Here is a 14,600-nt window from a genome sequence, read left to right on the forward strand (position 1 = left end):
AACCAAATCAATCATCAAATAATTTATCAGTCATGAACAGTTCACATAATGACCACTAAAAAGGTCAATGGTTCATGGGCATGTAAGATTTTTTTTGTTGTTAAAAAAATACATTCTCTTAACCCAGTTTATTGTTTAAGTACTATTTTGTATGGCATTCATGGGTTTATCTTCCCCAAAATTGTAATCATTGAGCCTCCCAGGCACTATCAAAAAGATGAGCGCAGTCCACTCAGATCTGTCAGTCTCTGTCTAGCTCAACCTATAGCGAGAGTTTGGGGCGTGGCTACTGTAGCAGTCAGAGACAGAGCACAATGGACACTTCAATACAACATCATGCGTCCGTTTGCAACGACGAATGTATCAGGTTATAATGTTTACTTTGATGTGTCCAGTGTAAACAGCCTCAAACTGTTGAATATGGTTAATAGTAATTTATTCTCACAATAAGAGAGAAAAAGACTTGAACAGACAGCTCTCTTCACATTTTACTGACTTTCTGACAAATTGATTCATTTGTGCTATACATTAAAGTGTAAGAACAAGTGTACCATTTTGCATTGCTGCAGCTGTGATCCAGGAGCTAATCTGCCCAGCCTTCCGGTTTGCAATTCGCAGTTGTTCAATCTGTTCCTTGCTGGGTTTCTCCTGCTGCTGCTGCTGCTGCTCCTCCTCCTGCTGCTGCTGCTCCTCCTTCTCCTCCTGCTGCTCCTCCTTCTCCTGCTGCTCCTCCTTCTCCTGCTGCTCCTCCTTCTCCTGCTGCTCCTCCTTCTCCTGCTGCTCCTCCTTCTCCTGCTGCTGCTCCAAACGCTCCCACATATTCTCCTCCTGCTCCAATTCCTCAGGCGTCTTATCCACCGCATCGTAACGAAAGTTCAAGTCGTAACGATTTTGATTTATCAACAACTGAAAGACAGACCGTTTCAGATCATTTCGTTTTCAGACACTTTTTACAATTTCAGTGTCACATGATAATGATAGATGAACTTACAAGCAATCCAATGTACAGTACACTCTTTTTCTGTCCCAACAGCCAAAAGCTCTTTTTATCATTTGGCACCACGCCAATAGGACGTACATCATTTGTCCAGCTACGACAAAACACACACTTTTTATTATCCAATGAAGTAATGTTATCATTCACTGCGCATGTGCCACCTTGCACCGAACAAAGGCTTAACAGAAGAGTGTAGGACATCTTTTATATGTGTAAAAATGATGTGGTGTTTATTTACGAATAAGTTCGTTTGGTCGACGAGCTAGTAGAGATCACATCGATGACTTGTCCATTCACACATACTCCAAACAGACAGCCACAGTAGAACAAAGAGCTCACAGGAATCTTCACTTTGTATGAAAACATCTTATCGAGTCTGGAAGAAAATAAAATGTTGGCAATGTAATCATGTGATTCCTTATAACAAGATGACTCCTGCACTAAGCATTGTTAAATAGGCAATGAGAAAGGTCATGTGACCGAAATGTTTGACACTTTTTTCATTAATCTTGCAATTGTGGGTTTTTTTTTTTTTTCATTGTTAGAGTGTGCTTTCCTATTTACAAAATAAAATCCACACATAAAATTGTGTGAAGTTGACAAACATAAAAATAGCTACAGACAACCACTCAGGGGTGAAGCAATCATTATATCATCCTTTATAAGAGCTTGGTTTTCTTTAGCCACGGTGTGTTTTATGTTTATTGAACATAAAATGACACTGGCTGATATAATAACCAATAAATCGCAGAAAATAAAATCTGTGCTATTTTTATTTTTAAATAAATTAAAAACAAAACACTAAAATTAACCATTTTAAAGTTTTGTACATACACAGTATTATTATGAAATAACAAATATTATTATGCCTGTAATCACACTGCTGAATTCAAGAGCAAAATGCGTTTTTAAGACTGACATGATGTATTTATAGTGAACAATGCAAAAAATCTTCAGTGGTCTTATGTTGACAAATCTTTTGTCAAATTGTTTACCCTCTTCTCACCACCCCCTTGTAAAAACTGGCTTTGCTTGAATCACGTGATTGACATGTTCTTGGTTCAAAATGCACATTTCTCTGAAAGGCAACAAGTTTGCAAAACTGAAATTAAAATATGAAAGTGAGGAGGGATAAAAGTTGATACCTCACAAAGCACTTCTTGGTGTCTCTCTCCAGTTTCCAGACAAGTACAGAGCAGTCGCTGCAACCCACAGCTAGCTGATCCTCTGGCATACCGGTGACTGCACATAAGCCGCCATCACTGACCTTAGTGCAACACAAACAGAGCCGTTCATTCAGAAATTTCCAACCGAAAGAGGGTAAAGTTATTTTTACTAACTGATCAACAATAAATTCAGTTCCCAACCCATGATTACCTTCTTCCAGTAAACCACTGAATTCTGATGCCATATCTCCAATCTGCCTGTGTCATAACCACAGACCATGAAGTCATCAGTATCAAGGAAGCACACAGCTCTGACACTGCCTTTCTGGCAAGGAGGAGCATCTGTGGATGATTGTATATAAAAAAAGTTATGTTATTAATGCCAATCAAATGATATATTTGGATGTACAGCTGTAGTTTAATAAGAAATTGCAATGTTGTCACCGCTTTTCACATCAGTTTAGATTCTGCTTTTGTTCACTAACAGAGTGTTCTGAGGATTTATGTGAGAGTTTAGTCGAGTTAATTGGGAACGACCATTTTGCCGTACCCGTTGCCGTGGTGACATTCCATGACCTGAGGGAACGATCCACAGAGACAGTGAGAAACTCCGGCAGTCCGGCCTCTTTGCACACTAAAGCTTGGATTTCTGCACTGTGACCATGCAGAGTATTATGATGATGTACCTATGAAAATGTCATTTTAGTGAATAAATTAGCAATGCACTGATATAAAAATCTGACCGATGCAGATAAGATGAGAGTTATTTTCATTTTATGGCTAATAACAACAAATGGCCAATATTAAAATTTTATACCATTTTATCAAAACAAAAAGTAAAACTAAAACCAGTTGTTTTAAATACTAGAAGTTAATTTAGGCACCACGCCATTATACATAATGAAAATTACGATTTATTTTGAGATTTGCTAAAGATTACATTTATCATTGTTATTAAATTATTAAATTTGAGCGCTTTTAATAGCTGCAAAGATCTAAATTTATGTAAATATAGGGGAAATTATTTTATAATCAAATATACAGTATCAACTGATCAACAATACAGTAGCGATATATTATGCATTCCTAGAATTAATCTCTGGGAATTATTTAAAATATCTGATTTGCAATTCATTTTATTTAAATAAAATATAAATAAATGGTTAATGAAAAAAAATACAGAAGTGAGAGTTGGTTACCTGCAGTGGATGCCACAGTTTAACAGTTCCATCTTCTGATGCTGAAGCTACCAATAAGTCTTCTGGTTTTAAACTCTCTCCCACATCTGTGTGCAACAAATGGTTTTGCTAAGAAGGTTTGTTTAAGCAAGATACACTATTTAGATATCAAGCTTCTGTTTGTGTGTAAATGTGTGTATTAGCCTCAGTACCTGGCTGAGAGACAACAATGCAGTGATTGAGACGGGACTTGTGGGCCTGGATCCTGGTTACTTGTATACCTGATTCCCACTTCCAAACCATCAGCAGTCCATCCGTAGAGCCTGCCATTACATGATCCTCCTAAAGTCATTAAAAATTACATAAATGTCAACAGGTTCCACTTATTGTGTATTTTTGTGACCTTGCTTTAAAGTGCAACTGCCTTACCCAACAGCACAATGTGCTCAAAGATGAACTAAACAGGATCTCTCTCAGCAAACTTCCTGTCTGGATATCCCACATCCGCAGCTTACAGTCACTGGAGCAGCTAAGCTGAGGTGTAAGAGAAGTTTTGCATTTGGTTACAGACACACAGAGTCAGATGTTACTGAAATGAACTAACTGCCCTTTCAAATGGCTTACCACTGCAGTTGATGTCCAGGCACATCCCGTAATCCAGTCTCCATGGCAATGGGAAAAAGACTTGGAAAGAACTGGAGGGGAGGAGTTTACATTCCATATCATCAAAGCCTAGTGGAAGAGATTATGATAAAATATCTTGTGAGAGAGATAGTGTATTTTCTTCCATTTTTTTCAGTGATAGATGTGGAGTGGACCAAGTACCTGATCTTTCCCTCCTGACAGCAACTCTTTCTCATTAGGACTGAAAGCAAGGCATGTGACCCCTCCATTGTGACCTCTCAGAATACACATCACCTTGGGGTCGATCCAGGGCTTAGAAGTCAATTCACTCTTCAACCACAGAGCAATAGTGAAGTCATCTAAAACAAAATTAAAATTTTCAATAAAATTACATTTTAAAACATGAAATAAAAAAAATGTAAATTTCTAAAAATGGCCACCTATAATTTGTAGTATGAAATGGATATTCATTCTGAGATTAACTAAAGACTACATTTTAGTGTTATTAAATTATTAGTGCTTTTAAAGAATAACTTTAAGTGAGAGTTAGAAAAGATAATATAAATGTAAAAATAGGTTGAAATGAGCATGCAAAAATTAAATATCCAGTATGGACCAAAATCAATCGACAAAATGTTTTGTGTTTACTGACCAGATGCAGATGCCACACAAGTGGAGATTTGAGCCAGAGCGAGAATAGCTCCCTTTTGCACGCCAAAAGATCCTACTGACACAAGGCTTTCCGAATTTTCTCCTTGCCTTTCCCAGACTCTGAGACGATGGTCCATGCCCCCAGACAGTAGCAGCTCTGTTCCTCCTCCCTCCATCCACATGAGGCAGAGCATGGACACCTGCAGCCCCTCACTGGCCCAGACCTTCTCTCCTACAGCACAGAGCATTTTGGGATGGGTTCTACTTCTGGTTACTCACAGTCCTCTCCATTATTATTAAGTGTGGATTGTTTTTTGCACTTTATTTCGTTCATGTTATGGCTTTTGAAAACAAGCGAGATTGAGAAGCAGTTTGAATTTATGAGCTCCAAGTATTTCTGGATGAGTACGTTTGTAAATGCTGGATGCAAATGTTTATGTACCTGACTTCAAATTGAACATTTTGATACCATCTCCATGGTAACCCACAGAAGCGTACCCACTGGCCACAGCCACACACAGAGCATTAGCTTCATCTTCATTTCCACGTCTGGTGCGCTTTTGTTGCTGCTGCAATACTGTTACCTACAAATGATGATTAATTAATATCATCCTTATAGGCACTCAAAAAAATATTTTCATTTCCTGAAGGAAATATCCATGCTTCCAATGCGGCAAATGAATAGTGTTGATGTTTCAGGAAAGCTTAAGCTCTGGTTCAGCATATATGAAACACATCAGAGCTGATTCACTGTGCATGAAAATCACAGCCTTTGCAGTGTAAAGAATGCTATAGTTGTTTTATTAGATGTAAGATACATATTATATTAAGTAGAAAATATAATCCAATAACATGACATGATTAAGTTGATTACATTCATCAGTATTTGCACACACACAAAAATAATAATAATAATAATAAAATAGTGTGATTTAATATTTGAATTATCTTCATAGGCCCCTAAATTAGAATATTAAATTCACACAAAATTAAAAAGTTCAATTAACAGGCCTAAACATCATTTAAACATTCAGGTATGCAAGGGCAGAAAAAGTCTGTTTGGAGTCTGTACATCAAGCAGTTCAGGCTGAATTTATTGCTGAATTTAATACCTATTATACTATTTATACTGCTTATAAGTAGCAATTCTAATTTAAGAACATGAAAGTACCTTTTTCTCTCCCAGTAGAGCGACAGATCGCCCAAGACCACCGGACCACACATTAACCTGGACAACAAAAAATACCTCAATATGGAGTGTTTTAGGATGCCTGGTAGAGTGCAAAAAAAATCTAACAATTGAAAATTAAGAATGTAAGACCATAGTCCTCACCACACTGTCATGTCCAGCGCTCAGCAAAAGGTTTCCTCCCTGCAGGAAGTTCAGTGACTGCGTGGAGCCGCGGTGAGCATGATAACTGCCCACACAAGCAGCTGCAGCCACTGACCAGAGCCGCACTTCTCCTGACAGACAGCCTGAGCACAATATGGAGGAGCAGGGAGAGAAAGACAGACTCCGCACTGAACTCTGATGACCTAACAGAGTCTGAAAAAGAGAAAGCATTGGGAGGGAAATTAAGTTTTAATATATCAGGCGTAGCAACATATCTTTCCTCGTTTTCCTCGAGTCGTTCCTCACCATAACGTTTTTCTGTTCAAGCCAGTTCCACAAACGAACAGCTCCATCCCAGCAGCCCACTGCCAAGAGCTGGCCCTCAAGGTCAAAGTTCACACAGTTCAGGGGGGAGGGATTCATGAGAGAGGCCACCTCTGTGCTCTTCTGCGCTGACCACACCTGAGTACAGCCAAATAAATGATGAATATTTCAGAATAGTACAACAACACACCTATTTCAGATTTTAAATGATTTTTTCCTTGGTTTTACCTTCAAATTTAGGTCTAATGAAACGGTAGCAAAGAGTTTTCTGTCTGGACTGACATCACATCCTGTGATCTTGTTGGAGTGGGCATTCATGTGGGCAGTTCTTAAAGTGACAGCGAAAAAAATAAACCGAAGATGACAAAGCTGTGCAAAATGTTCTATGTAAATTGTACATTTGAGCCAGAAAAACGAATTACCTGCACCCACTCGCAACATCCCACACCTCCACCTGCCCATCAAACGAGGTTGTTGCCAAAAGCTCCTCCCCAAGGAAAATACATCCAGAGATGCCATCACCACTGCTCATCAATGACTTCACTTCCTGTTTGAAAAAATAATGTGATTGTAATTGTGATTGAATTATCCTAAAAATGCCGAAAATCATAGTAGATGTATGTTTAAATATGTTTTGAACTAATACCTGTCCAGTCTCTGTATGCAGAAATTGAAGTGTTCCCTCTACGGTTCCCACTGCCACAAGTTTTCCATCAGGACTCACCACCACACAACTTGGCTCAGAGTGGAAGGTGGAAACCAGCTCACTGAGCAGAAGAAACAATTAACATACATAGAAAAATTCTAGATAAACAACCTTTGCACATAGTGGTGTCCAGGAAGTCTGAAACAACATTATTAATTGAAATCTAATTCTAAATCTAAATTCTAAAACTGAAAACAAAAAAAAGCATTTTAGGATTTTCTTTATAAGTGTATAACTGTGGGTCAGCCAGAATTAATCTGAAATTCTGAGAAGAAAATGCTATTAATCAGACACAATATTAGTACCTGACTTCTTTTTGTGCTGCATCTGTGAGGTTTAGCCATTTTACAGCATGCACCCCTCCATTTCTTGTCATGCTTTCAGCCCACAAGTGTGCAGAGCTGTCACATGGTTCATTAAGAGCTGTTTGTACGAAGAGAGCGGGCCATTGAGAGAGGAGGAGGCTGTGGCGCTTCAGAAAACTGAGACAGTCTTTAAAATCCTTCAGGTTATCTGAAAAAACACACAAATTTGGTATGGGTTTACCGCGAAAATTATAATTTGTAGTTACAGTACATATTCAGATCATGAATTCATTTTGAGATCTTTTAAAATGTCAGTGTTGTTGGGTTTTCATAAACATACAATAATATAAAAGTTAATTACCTGTTGATTTTTTGGATTGCAGATGATCGGTCCCATATTTTTGGTCTAAATGGATCAAATGAAAAACAATCAATATGAGAACCTGTGAACTAAACAGAAAAAAAGAAAAATGCAGTATTGAAAAACATCAGGCGCTTTACCAAACAAAATGTAGGTCTCCAGAAGCTGGTGAAGCAGTCCATATCGCACATTAGCATAGAGGAAGTAGTAACTCGATAGCAGAAACCGCAAAGGCTCACACTGATTACCACCCATCTGATCAGAGAGAGAGAATAGACATCTCTTATAAGTTTAGCAACTGAAGCTGAAAGGTTGAAGAAGAGAGTAGGGGGATACTGACCAGGTGGGCAGGGAGATGAGACAGAATATCAGCATCAGAGTGAAGAAATGTGTCCTTCCCCTCGGGATTTGACCGCACCCAAAGGTGAGCTGAAAAAAAAAAGTTATTTAGAAATAAATATATTTCCGTGGGATATTCGAGCATGACTTTGCGTCGTTACGTCACATCTGTACACATAAAGAAGGTGTCTCGGCTAGTAGGCTATATTGTGTGTGAGGATGTTGGAGGTGGAGATTTATAGTCTTTTCTCACAGCACTTGATATAATTAAACTTATCAATTTGATGGCAGATCCAAAAAGGTTCAAACAACAATCACCAGTGACAACTGGAGATTCACCCGTTGTAAAATGCAAAAGACTTCATTCAGACTTCGGAGTGGCTACAGAAAAAAAGAGGGTGCAACCGGGCCCATGCGAAAACAAGGATAAATATCGGAAGGGCATTAAATGTAGTCACGCAATGCTGATGTTGTTAACATGTTGAACAAAGTTTAATTTGCACGGTTTGACGTGATATGATAAGCGATCGTTAGATTTAATCAGCACGATTTACTGCAATGCTTTTTTTTCCCTTAGTTGGTCAGTAGTTGCTTCTTACTTGTTCAGGTGACATTTTCTGGTGAAAATTCTTATGCTGGTCATACTTCCAAAAAGTAGAATCTGTGATTCCGAATGACAGTATCCACACCGGCGCGGTGACCGACAGCTGCACATTCTCCTCAAAACATTGGATTCATCCGCGCTGTGCCGTGCCGAGGCACAACGCACGTAAAGTTGATACAGTGCTATGCATAAGTTTAGGCATCCATGCTAAAGTTGACTAAAAAGAGGAATAAAAAATCATCTTTTGGAAATTGAACTTAATGCCTTAATTAAAAAAATTAGGAAAAATCCAACCTTTAAGGACACCAATTTTCTTTGTGAATGAATAATGTATCGTAAATAAATAAATGTTCTTCCTTAAAATACAGGGTGCATAAGTTTGGACACCCCTATGTTAAATTCCCATAGAGGCAGGCAGATTTTTATTTTTAAGTATTTTTTTTTTTTTTTTTTATGATACTATGCATCCTGATAAAGTTCCCTTGGCCTTTGGAATGATCAGGATGCATAGTATCCTAAAAATTGTTTTTTTTTAAATCCTTAAAAATAAAAATCTGCCTGCCTCTATGGGAATTTAACATAGGGGTGTCCAAACTTATGCACCCTGTATTTTAAGGAAGAACATTTATTTATTTATGATACATTATTCATTCACAAAGAAAATTGGTGTCCTTAAAGGTTGGATTTTTCCTAATTTTTTGAATTAAGGCATTAAGTTCAATTTCCAAAAGATGATTTTTTATTCCTCTTTTTAGTCAACTTTAGCATGGGTGCCTAAACTTATGCATAGCACTGTAATTCCGCGAATAACTGCAATTGCAGATTTTGAACGGAGATGGCGACAAATAGGAAAAACTACGGACTGCAGCTTTAACTATTTCCTCATTTGTATTCTGATGACACTGAATATATTAATACATTTTGTAAATTGTATACAAAGTTATGTGTCATAAACATGTCATCTCTTTGTGCTTTGCAAAAAAAAAAAGTAAAATAAAAAAGTAGCCTTTGAGCTAGAAGCATGTCCCAGCCGGGTTCACCACTTATTGGGGTCCCCTGGAAACATGGTCTGTGCTATTTGCGGTGCGTTTCTGTATTTGGTTGTGTTGTGAACTTTTGCAGAGCGTTTCTGTATTTAGTTGTGTTGTGAGTATTTGGAGCACACATGTGTTGTAAAACTAATGAAGAAGTTCTTAATTTTCCGGTGTTTTTTCTTTTTGCATGCGTTTTCTTCAGTTGCAGCGCGTTGAGCTCTCTCGGCCACCGTAGTAGTGTATAAAACACATAAAATGTATCACAATTTGCATGCATCCTGTTTTACCTGCAATTATCAGATGACTTCTGGTTCTACTCTCCTCAGTAGACAGATACAGATGTTCAAAGGCTGACCTCACCTCTGGATGGGTCAAAGTCAGGAGGTCATCTGACCCCTGACCGTGAGACTGTCCAATTATACTGGCGATACAACAAGAATAAATCATTCATTGTATAAAACAGAAGCTATTTCTTATGTCCACACATTTCACTGTGCTGTACCTGTGCAAAGATTGTGCCAGCTGAGAGAATAATGCCATGGGAACACGGCTCTGTGGATGCCTTGCTATATGGAGAATTTCCTGCCATGACACCAGCCCTCCTCTGGAGTTTAAATCATTGCACATGTTTAGTATAGTGTAAAGATCACTCTCGCGCATCCCTGTGGAAAAAACAGATTAGTGATGAGAATAACTTATTTTTAATACATCTACATAAAAATGATAATGTTATTTAAATCATTAAACTATTTAAATTAATAAAAAAAAGAAACAATACAATAAAACTTCTAACAACATTACAATAAAAACTATATAAGATCTTAATATGGGATACAGTTTAAAATTAAGCTTTAGCTTAATCTTTAATATTGAATAGAACCTCTAAAATTGTGTGGTGCGATTTTAAAAAGGTGCAACCAATGACATTTTTTAATAAAACTGATACATGTCCAATTTGTGATATCAATTAGGCCACAGATCTTTGTTTGGAATAAAACAACAAGTAAAACAAGTACCATGGTGTGACCCTAAATTTTTGGACACGGCAATATCATGCTTTCTAGACATGTACCATGCAATGATATATGAATCATTCAATGCCATATTAATATTACGATTTGATACTAATCACTGTCCCATGTTGCTCCTTTTAAGAGAGAAGGGCTGGACAATTTAATTTGAGCTTGTCCCTTGTGGAGACAACCTTAAAGAAATAAAAATGTGTAAAACAGGGTTAAATTAAGATAACGTATAACAGTTCTTGCAGAAGTGCACTGCACTAAGTCAGCAATAAATAAATGTCTTGTACCGGTGGAGCTGACGGCAAGAGTGGCTAATGCCCATCCCAGTCCTGCTCTGCAATATTCAGTCTCCAGCCTCAGCAGACTGTGCTGCACCAGCTCACCAAGGGACTGAGGAAGAGACTGGAGGCTGTCCTTCATCTAAATGATAAATTTCATCATCAACATTAAGTTCAACTTTACATTTCTTAAGCTAAATAACATTATGTGGATCACTATAAAAAAAACTATTTAACAATAATTTACCTTCTCAAAGGAGGCATAATTCCTGAGCTCCTCACAGGCCAAATGGAGGTAGAGTGGACTCACAGAGCCTTTCTTCATCAGCAGTGTCTGAAGCTACAGGGGAACACAACAATAAAGCCACTAGTTAAGCAAAAACAGTTCTCAATATTTCTTTGTAGTACTCCAAGAGCCAGAGAGCAAAAGGGAAGTTCACCTGGTTATTGAAAGCAGAATCGCTCAGTTTCTTTCCAAATCCAACAAGCTGCTTCTGCACAATCTCCTTCCTGTCAGGTAAAGATAACTGCCCCAGTGGAAATGACACGGCACCTTTCCTTTTGCTAATAGTGTTTTGTAGGGATGATTCTGAAGTAACACTTAGGACCAAACAGACACCCTGAGAGGACAGTGAACACAGTAATTGGTTGATGAGAAGGTTCCATCATTTTCTTAATACACTTATTTAAAGTGTTAGTTCCCCCCAAAATGAAAATTCGGTTTTCATTTACTCACCCTCATGTTGCTCCAAACCCATAAGACTTTTGTTCATCTTCGAAACACGAATGAAGATATTTTTAATGAAATCTGAGAGATTTCTCTCCCTCCACTGAAAGTCCATGCAGTCTATTTGAAAGTTTATTCACATATAAACATTGACTGGCAAGCATGCTTGAGCTTCCGTTTATCATATTTGAGTGCTCTATGCACGTCCGCTGATCAATGTTTACTTGTGAATAAAAGCTAAATTAAATGTTCATCATTTAAAGCGATTGTGTGTTTTTGAAGACATGGATTAAACTGCTCGATTCATACGGACTTCTTTTATGATCGTTTTAAAGCATCAGAGTTTTGGGTGAATAGACTTTCAATGGAGGGACAGAAATCTCTCAGATTTCATAAAAATATCTTCACCTTTGTTTTGAAGATGAACGAAAGTCTTATAGGTTTGAAACAACATTTTTTGGGGCGAACTACCCCTTTCAAGTGTGCACGTTTCTCTCTCTTACCTTAGGGATGTGCTGCGGTATCCATTCTGACACCCTTTGACCACGACCGTCATGGAAACGGTCCGCCCCATCAACAAGAAAGGCCAGTGGCTTCTCTTTGTTCAGGTCCTTCAAGTTCAACTGGAACTCAGACAACAAGTCCCTGTAATGCAACAAGAGAATAATTATGAAATGAGTTTGCTTGTGTTTGCATATAACAATGCATGTTACATCAGATCCTTCCTTACTTATAAGATGTGTTTGGAGGCAACTCCACATCATCTTTTCTTTTCCTCAGCCACTGAACAAGACAGCGCAGAAGCTGCTCAACACTGCAAGCAGACTGGCTAGCGTCTGTGGAGTAGGATATGACATCACAAAGAGGGGCTTTCTTGTTTTTGACAGAGGTTTTGAGTGCCTGGGCCAGGGCAGCCTTAATAAAACAGAAGATACAGAGAGATATTCAGATGTTCTTCTAGTAATTCATCATACATCGTACATTTGTACAATAAACCATCTGAATCTTCATGTATTAATGCCCAGTTACCATGAACACAGTTTTGCCCTCTCCAGGTTTTCCCTCAACCATCAGAACTCCTCCTTTTTGCTGACATTCTTGAACTTTCTCTGTTGCCATAGAAATAAGCTTTGCCCTGCCGTGAAACTGCCGCTGTTGGGAATCCTGATGGACTTCCTGTTCTTTAATCTCTGAGATCAAATCTTCATCTGTCTCCTACAAAAAAAAAAAAAAAAAATTAAAAAAGGAGAGAAAAAAAAAATTTCTGGAAATCACTCCACTAATTAATACATGTAAAATAAGCACTGGGATGTACTGGGAATGTCAAGAAAAAAATTCATCCAATAAATTATGAAATATGTAAACAAAAATATAGAGATATGAATAGAATGAACAATTGAATCATCCAAAAATAATCTAATAAAACATTGATAATTAATCAAATAGAAAATATAAATTGACCAAATTGATATTATAGAAATAATGACATGTGACATGTCGACTAATCTAACGATTATTTTTCCGATTAATCTAATGATTATTTTTGGGATTAGTTGATTTATCCATTGGCAAACTTTCCAATAAATAAGTACAACAATATATCGGCTGTATTTTGAAGAGTACCAAGCTGAATTGGTACGGGCACGTCACAAGATCATCAGGACTTGCCCACATAATATTACAAGGCACAGTACAGGGAAGCAGACGAAGAGGCAGACAGAGGAAGAGATGGGAAGACAACATCAGAGAGTGGACAGGTCTAGAGCTGAGTGACACAGTGCGGAAAGCAGAGAACCGGGAGGAATGGAAGAAGCTGGTTGCCAAGTCTTCAGTGGTGCCCCTACGGTCCAAAAGACTACGGGATAAGTGAAGAGAAGAGTGAAGATTTTGAAGAGGGTAGTACATCTGTATATTATTTTAACATGAAATCTATGAATGATGACAAAAAAATTGTATTTCAGAAAGGGTATTTGTCATTTTATTATGAAATATGCGAGCAGGAAGCATTTTAAACTTTATTTTTAACTAATGGTACTATTTCATAAAATGCAAGATACAGTCACAGGCCTATTTAGGAAATGTGTTTACTATAGTCTGTTATTAATTACCCTAGTGGGAGTATGATTTACTCAATTAACTTGTCCATTAACTTGTCCGAAAATGCACTTGTGTTTATCTGCAAAAAGGTTCACATACACTAGATTGCAGCCTAGGCTACTGTTAATGTAAATATAACGTTAGTCGTTTGTTTCTAAAGTCTACATTAGAGACCTGCACGGGAAGGATTTTTCCCTTAATAATTCCTAAAAAGCTGACATCTCAGTTCATCGCGATCTCACAAATCTCTGTTATTATAAATTAAACTGGGTGCACAATGAATCTTTTATAATATCTACACTTTGTTTGCTATAATCAATGATTTGCCAGTATGCAGAATTCAGCACTGAACAAAAAGTCCATTTTGAGCGGTGAGGGGATTCTATATTAAATGCATCTGATTAGCGTTCAAGAAACCAACACATTTGTCTGTGATTGGCTACATTGTTCAACGCTGCAAACATGTTATAAATAGATATAGACTCTGGCCTGTAAATCGTTTCTATTTTGTTTTAGTTGTTCTTGTTGCTTTTGTGCAACAGATGAATGACAATTTATTCGTTTTTAGATGTTCAATTTTGCGGGAGTCCCGCAAATCGTTTTATTCTCCCGCAACCAGCACACACACGAGTGCATTACCGCCCGCGCCCGCACTCAGCCATCAGATTTATGTTCCCGCGCCGCACTCTGTTGCGTTGGGTCGCGCGGGAGTGCAGGTCTCACACCTTTCTGTTCGGCCGTAGTTTTGAAGTATTCCCATACTTTGGATGATCGTGGTCTGTCATTTTCACCATGAGCGGGAGCAGAAGCCGCCATTACTCTATATTTAAACAAATAATGAATGTGACGCGTCT

At 37.9% G+C, this 14,600-nt stretch overlaps 1 protein-coding gene across 1 annotated transcript in view; it reads right to left on the reverse strand.

Annotated features, from left to right (window-relative positions):
• Positions 1-14,600, reverse strand: part of LOC308695581 (telomerase protein component 1-like) — a 34,224-nt gene that overhangs the window by 858 nt on the left and 18,766 nt on the right. The window contains exons 22-52 of the mRNA XM_081373766.1: positions 12,679-12,864; positions 12,380-12,564; positions 12,153-12,294; positions 11,363-11,542; positions 11,170-11,262; positions 10,932-11,064; positions 10,125-10,284; positions 9,910-10,043; positions 7,986-8,074; positions 7,786-7,900; positions 7,646-7,690; positions 7,285-7,492; positions 6,920-7,040; positions 6,696-6,820; positions 6,502-6,601; positions 6,256-6,411; positions 5,950-6,162; positions 5,788-5,844; positions 5,059-5,200; positions 4,618-4,848; positions 4,167-4,324; positions 3,966-4,073; positions 3,771-3,875; positions 3,554-3,683; positions 3,363-3,448; positions 2,714-2,849; positions 2,375-2,505; positions 2,143-2,264; positions 1,236-1,373; positions 992-1,091; positions 552-906 (exon numbers count right to left, since the gene is read on the reverse strand). Of these exons, the coding sequence (XP_081229892.1) occupies positions 552-906; positions 992-1,091; positions 1,236-1,373; positions 2,143-2,264; positions 2,375-2,505; positions 2,714-2,849; positions 3,363-3,448; positions 3,554-3,683; positions 3,771-3,875; positions 3,966-4,073; positions 4,167-4,324; positions 4,618-4,848; positions 5,059-5,200; positions 5,788-5,844; positions 5,950-6,162; positions 6,256-6,411; positions 6,502-6,601; positions 6,696-6,820; positions 6,920-7,040; positions 7,285-7,492; positions 7,646-7,690; positions 7,786-7,900; positions 7,986-8,074; positions 9,910-10,043; positions 10,125-10,284; positions 10,932-11,064; positions 11,170-11,262; positions 11,363-11,542; positions 12,153-12,294; positions 12,380-12,564; positions 12,679-12,864 (4,384 nt within the window). The remainder of the gene's footprint in view (positions 1-551; positions 907-991; positions 1,092-1,235; positions 1,374-2,142; positions 2,265-2,374; positions 2,506-2,713; positions 2,850-3,362; positions 3,449-3,553; positions 3,684-3,770; positions 3,876-3,965; positions 4,074-4,166; positions 4,325-4,617; positions 4,849-5,058; positions 5,201-5,787; positions 5,845-5,949; positions 6,163-6,255; positions 6,412-6,501; positions 6,602-6,695; positions 6,821-6,919; positions 7,041-7,284; positions 7,493-7,645; positions 7,691-7,785; positions 7,901-7,985; positions 8,075-9,909; positions 10,044-10,124; positions 10,285-10,931; positions 11,065-11,169; positions 11,263-11,362; positions 11,543-12,152; positions 12,295-12,379; positions 12,565-12,678; positions 12,865-14,600) is intronic.

The sequence above is a fragment of the Scardinius erythrophthalmus genome (assembly GCF_964197995.2).
Source record: "Scardinius erythrophthalmus genome assembly, chromosome: 9".
NCBI lineage: Eukaryota > Metazoa > Chordata > Actinopteri > Cypriniformes > Leuciscidae > Scardinius > Scardinius erythrophthalmus.